The sequence below is a fragment of the Acanthopagrus latus genome, chromosome 9 (assembly GCF_904848185.1).
Source record: "Acanthopagrus latus isolate v.2019 chromosome 9, fAcaLat1.1, whole genome shotgun sequence".
Taxonomy (NCBI): domain Eukaryota; kingdom Metazoa; phylum Chordata; class Actinopteri; order Spariformes; family Sparidae; genus Acanthopagrus; species Acanthopagrus latus.
In genome coordinates, this window is record NC_051047.1 from 12,635,189 (window position 1) to 12,641,188 (window position 6,000).

The 6,000-nt window shown below is 44.8% G+C and overlaps 1 protein-coding gene across 2 annotated transcripts; it reads left to right on the forward strand.

Moving 5' to 3' along the window:
* Positions 1 to 2,762: 2,762 nt before the first annotated feature.
* On the forward strand, positions 2,763 to 4,228 carry LOC119026501 (ribosyldihydronicotinamide dehydrogenase [quinone]-like). 2 transcript variants are annotated; one of them, XM_037110945.1, is made up of 6 exons: positions 2,763 to 2,923; positions 3,007 to 3,174; positions 3,269 to 3,399; positions 3,489 to 3,602; positions 3,671 to 3,772; positions 3,859 to 4,228. In XM_037110945.1, the coding sequence occupies exons 1-6, from the start codon at positions 2,920 to 2,922 to the stop codon at positions 4,153 to 4,155; spliced, it is 816 nt and encodes a 271-aa protein (XP_036966840.1). In that variant the 5' UTR covers positions 2,763 to 2,919; the 3' UTR covers positions 4,156 to 4,228. The 2 variants fall into 2 exon arrangements, with proteins under 2 accessions (XP_036966840.1, XP_036966841.1); XM_037110946.1 differs by having other exon boundaries at positions 2,778 to 2,923; positions 3,010 to 3,174.
* Positions 4,229 to 6,000: the final 1,772 nt, after the last annotated feature.

Genomic DNA, 6,000 nt, shown 5'->3' on the forward strand with positions numbered 1-6,000 from the left:
GTGTAGAAATAAATATGGGATAGGTGTAGCCCTGAGTTATGACAGTGACACAGGAGAGGAAGTGACCTGAACAGCAACTGTTTTGAAGCCTCTGCAAACCCAAACTTCCTCCAGCTGAAACAACTCGATGGACTTTTAATTTGCATCCCTGCCAGGCGGCAGCGCCAAAAGCATCACAGTAAATCCCGGAGCTCTGTTTACTGGTGGTCACTCCCCTGATTAGATCAGTGACATTCATGAATCTGTTAAAGGTTGCAGTCTGCGTGCTTTACACCGATTCACTTCTGCCAGTGTAGCCACAATTCATGCCTCACCATCTGGGTGGCTGTTACTCACTTTGGCCTCCTCCAGCTCTGGCAGATATTCACACGCTGTGATTAAACCATAAACTGCAGCGAATCAATCTCCTCACTGAGACAGAAACTGGACACTGTTGTCTTTTGGTGGTGAAAGCTAGGTGGAGAATTTCTGTTTGGTGAGAGATCCGCTGGGCATGCACGCCAAAAAGACACCCTGCACCCATCCCAGCTGCGTTTTTCTTCTTTTCAGTCACATTTTAACAGGTTTTACAAACACCGCACCACCAGTCCAACGCTTCCTGTAACAGTGGATCCACAATGACACACAAAAGTATTACACAAGAAACTCCTATAACATCCAAATTTATATAGAATCATTGATGGATGCAAATATTTATTCTCTGTAGGAGGTGGTGTGTGTATTTGTGCCTATCTCTGTGTGTAGTGTGTTTGTGTGTGTGTGAAAAGGACAATAATCTTGAGGTGACAAGCTGAGACTTATATGTATTAATATTAATAATGTGTTTATCTATTTTGAATGTATGTATTCAAATTAAAAATCCCAAAGGAATAGCATCAAAACATGTGTCTCAAAAATATCAGCACTTTACCAAGAAAAAGCTAGTTTAGATCCTCTGTTGACCTGGTATGCAAAAATGAACAAAAGTATAATTAAATAAAAACTGGGATCCGAATCAGGAGCCAAAAAACATGACTCGTTTAGACAGACTTGTCTTTGTCACATTTACAAGTTATCAGTGTTGTAGTGAATAAAGATCACCTAAACTGAGACCAAGTCATGACCGAGACCAGTGTGAGTCCCACACTGCATAACCATAGGCACTTCTAATCAAACTTCTTGATCAGAAATATCCACATTCACATGAATTGGTCGGTCAATATTATGAGCTTATATTTGGCTTGCACAGATATATTGGTGTCTCTTCTAATCTAACAACATGAAACCTTTTGGTTTTATGGAACACGATGCAGAAAAAGGTTCTTGGGATTATCTTAAAGCCGCTAAATCTCTGGTGAAGTTCACTGTGTCAGTCCACTGATGTCATTTTAGACTATAAAGTTTCTTGTTAAACTGTGAAATACACTGCGTCTGTTACATATCCACAAGAATAATCACATTTGAGGGATCAGTGAGACCAAGACCGATCTCCAGCACTACAACATCACAGGATGAAGCATAATCTGAAAGGTTTGGTTGAACTAACTGCTGCATTCTCACATTGACCACATGATGGCACTGTAGTCATTCAGCAGCTCTCATGAAGACAAACAGCCAAAGTCTTCCGTGTCTCCACTTTTTCATGCCCCTGTGTATACCCTATAATTGCCTGGTTGTGGTTCTGTGTAAAGGAGCTCCTAACGGTGTTCTGCAGATGTTCCCTTTATGTTTGTATGTCCACATTAAGACAGATAAACCAGAGCAAGCACTAACTGAATACCTGACACGTGTTGTGAAACATCTTCAGGGGTACAACATGCACTGTCGCAGCAGATTATGATCTAGGATCATGTAGCTCAGTACGTCACAAACCACGAAAACATGGCTCCGAGCAAAACACGCGATCCCCTCCCGTCACAACAGACAGACTCTGCAGCCAGAGGCTTGATGTGAAGTGCAGCAACAAACCAGCATGGTGATGGTTGGAAAAACACAGAGGCCTCAGAGATGAAAAGACAAGGCCTCGTAAACACCACAAGGCCTCGTGATTTTATATTTGAACAAAGCAGTTTGCCAAACTCCTGTAGCTACCGATGCTTCAAACTCAAATCTGTCTCAATTAGTGAGGAAAATGAGAGACAAGGAGGAAGAAAGATTGCTGACATATCCATGCGTCTGACTCACGTGTGCCCATGTGCTATTACTGCATGTAGGGGTTGTTCATTATTAACCCCTCCTCCTCCTCCTCATACAGGCTGGATAACTGGGATTTGGTCCCAGATGTGTGCCAGCTCATGTCTGCCTTTGATGTCCACTCTTTTTTTTTTTTTTTTTAACAGGGGAACATTTGTGAGCGTGCTCGACCGCAGGCAACTGTTTCTTCAGAGGACGGTAACGTAGAGGAAAAACAGAGGCTGGAAACCAGGAACGGTATAGTGAGAGGATCGCTCAGCCACATCTGCTTCATGTGGTTCGAAGACCCATCACTTTGAAACATCTTGCGCGCAGACAGACACGCACGCTCTCGAATATCCACCGTATAGAAAGACACGCAGGCGACATACGGTCTGTCTCTTTTCTGAGCAGGCTATAATGGGAAAAGCACACATCATCGTGAAATAGAGGATGCCTGTGTGTGTGTGTGTATGACAGTTTAAAAACAGGCAAACTCTCCAGCTGGTTCCCCTGATAAAAAGTACATAGTCCTGGCTTCAAGTGGCGAATAAATTCCACTCCTCATTTCAGTGGAGGCATGTAGGTGTGTGGAGTCCTGGGAGAGATCCTCCCCCGTGCAGGCTGAGTGACTGATGAGCTTGATTGCTGATTGACAGCATCTGAGTGTGTCGGAGAGCTGCATAAAACAGCACCTCAAGTCTTGCTTGATGAGCACACCGACCACGTGTAAAGCTCGTCATTTGCGGGTGACATCTTAGCTTCAGTATGGGTGAGTGTCCTTCAGACCCTGATTGCTGTTACGTTGTAGTCTGATGTGGGGCCAAGTTTTGATCTGATTATTCTTGTATTTAGCAGGAAAGAAGGTATTGATTGTGTATGCCCACCAGAGCGCTGGCTCATTCAACGCTGCAGCTAAAGATGCTGCCAAGGAGGCTTTAACAGCTCAGGGCTGTACAGTTGAAGTGTCTGACCTGTACGCCATGAAGTTTAAAGCCACTGCTACTGCTGAGGACATCATTGGTACATAAATATCTCACTTGCATTACAAAGTCCTGTTTTTGGTTGCTCTTCAGTTTAGCATGAAATTTATTTATTTATTTTTTTCTCTCTGTAGGAGATGTCAAGAACGCAGATCACTTCTGTTATGCGGAGGAGACCAAGGTGGCGTGGGAAGCAGGAAAACTGTCAGATGACATCACCGAAGAACAGCGCAAGCTCACTCAGGCAGACCTCGTCATCTTCCAGGTTAGAGCCTGAGTGACGGTAATGTGTATGTGGTTTTTTTTTTTTTTGTCAAGCTGTCTTCATTTAACTAACTTGACAACTCTTCGCAGTTCCCCATGTACTGGTTCTCTCTCCCTGCCATCATGAAGGGCTGGATCGACCGGGTGCTCACGCTGGGTTATGCCTTTTCACAGGAGAAGCGATACAGCCAGGGTGTCTTCAAGGTAAGGGTTCAAATCAAGTTTTCCCTATTAATGGAAGGCTTATTTCCTCTTTGATTTTCTCTGCCTAGGACAAGAAAGCCCTGCTGTCCTTCACCACTGGGTCTCTTGAGTCCATGTTCAGTGCAAACGGCATTAATGGAGACATGAATGTCACACTGTGGCCACTGCAGGTACTGCTGCAGGGTAAACTGGCTAAAACAAGCTGTAACTGGGTTGTTGACAGTGGTAACATTTACACTGTGTGTTTAACTTCCAGAATGGCATCCTGCACTACTGTGGCTTCCAGGTTCTGGCTCCTCAGATCTTCTGGGCTCCTTCTCATGTTCCCCCTGAGGTACGCAGCACCATGCTGGAGGGCTGGCGTAAACGACTGGAAGGTGTCCTGGGAGAAGAACCTCTTGCCTTCACGTCTATGGACTGCTTCGACAAGGAGAAGGGTTTCCAGCTGAAACCGGAGTTCCATGAGGAGCACGCTGCCAAGGAGTTTGGCCCAACGGTGGGGACCCACCTGGGCAAGCCGCTACCACCAAACCAGATGAGGGCTGGAGTCTGAAGACGGCACTTTTCAGTGTCGGGTCTTGTCTCTGTCCTGTGTCTGTCTGATCAATAAAAGCTGACAAAATATGGCGGTTCTTGGAACACTGGTAACTCTATGGTTGAGGGCTGGGTTCTTGTGCTGGATGACGTACTGCCTAGAAATGTTCACAGTACAGACCTCTGCCTTAGAGATGCAATCATTGTTTGCACAATATTTAGTCTTGGGGGTAAAAATAATTCTCCGCTGTTCAGTTTGAATGGAGATCCAGTAAATGCTACTGGCAGCTGCAAGGCTTTTTATATTAAAAATTTATAAGCAATTGTCTTGACCAATGGTAAGCATCAGGCCATATGTTTGTCTGCCTAGATCTTTTTGTAAAGATTTTTCTTGATGTGTATTCAAGGCTTTTTCTGCACTAAACTGAGGAAAGTCAACTCTACCAGAATTGGTTTCAGATGGTAAAATATTTCCAAGGCTGTGTCTTATCTCTTCTGTTCTCAAACATTTACAAAAACGCATCAGCAGTCTCGCTATCGGTTCCTAACCCTGTCTTCTGGGCCAAACTGTGACGGAGAGCAGAGGTAGATATAGTGAATGTAGGCACCAGGTGCACTGGTCTAGCTTTGCAATGTTGACTTAAAATTGTTTCAAAAAGCTTCAGCAGAACCAGAGATCACTTTGTTCTACTGTGGATTCATTTGCTGTCAGAATTATAAGCTGATCTCTTCAGGCTAGAAGAACATCAGTGTCCTTCAGAACAGTTAAGTCTTAGAAAATGATGGTACATGAGTTGTCAAACTAAAATTACTTCACTTAATCTTGTTTTGGTGGCAGACTCTCATGCTCACTGTATTGAAGTCTATGGGGGAAAATCACATTACATGCTGCTTCCTTTATGGCCACAAACTTTTTTTTTTCACATGAGTAATACTCCAAGACCTGTAAACACACAAATGTTGGTGTTACCCTTTAAAACACATTTTGTCCTATTTTAGAGCGATATCCTGGTTCCGACCCCTCTGATCTGCTCTGCCTCTTTACGCCCTCACTGCTTTGAAGGGGAAGAAGGGTCTCCAGTTGAAACCTGACGTGCATTTGAAACATGCTTAACAAGGAGTTTGTTCAGACAGTGGGAAGCCACCTGGGAAAAACCACCACTCCTCCTCCCCGACAGCCAGATCAAAGCTGGAGGGCAGTGATGAACACTGCCCTTTGGGTTCTGAGAGCACAATAAAGCTTCATCTCTTGCTGATTCCTGTGGAAATGTTGAATGTTTGGGGCGAGCTAAGCCGCGTGTTTTTGCGCTGGTTGTTTTTGATCGTCTCGTGCCGTCAGGGAGAAGCTGAACTGAAGTGCTCTGTGCCGTGGATGCAGACACGCCGACGACCAGGCGGGCAGGTTTGGCCTCTGCGCAGGAACATAAGTGGCCGAGCTCTTTTCCCAGAGAAGCAGCTTTTGTTTGGGTACGGAGGAAATGAGACGGTGGGGGTGGGGAGGGGAGGCTGGAGTGTGCACACTTAAGGAAACGGCCTTGCACTCTGATGTCCAGAGCACAGCCTGTGACATGTAGGAACTTGCTGGTGTGCATATTTCACAGCTGAGGTTCCACAAGGTCACTGGGTGTTTGTTTGAGTTTAGTCAGGTCTAGCTCCATAATCACCTGGCAGGCATTTAATTTCCTTCTTCTGTTGTCAGAAAACAGAAGAAATTCAGTCACTTCTTTAGCGCGAGGTGTTTCAGATGTGGGAACCAATTTGCTTCAACCGCATAACTAAAACTCTCCTGCTCTGCATCAGTAGCTCCTCAGACTAACATTTACAAAATCCTACCATTGTCAGTTTGAGGCTTTTGAAGTTTCCT

Coding starts and splice junctions, on each gene's coding strand:
- LOC119026501 (XM_037110945.1), top strand. Junction 3,175..3,268: donor TACTGCTGAGGACATCATTG/GTACATAAATAT, acceptor TTCTCTCTGTAG/GAGATGTCAAGAACGCAGAT. Junction 3,773..3,858: donor TCACACTGTGGCCACTGCAG/GTACTGCTGCAG, acceptor TTTAACTTCCAG/AATGGCATCCTGCACTACTG.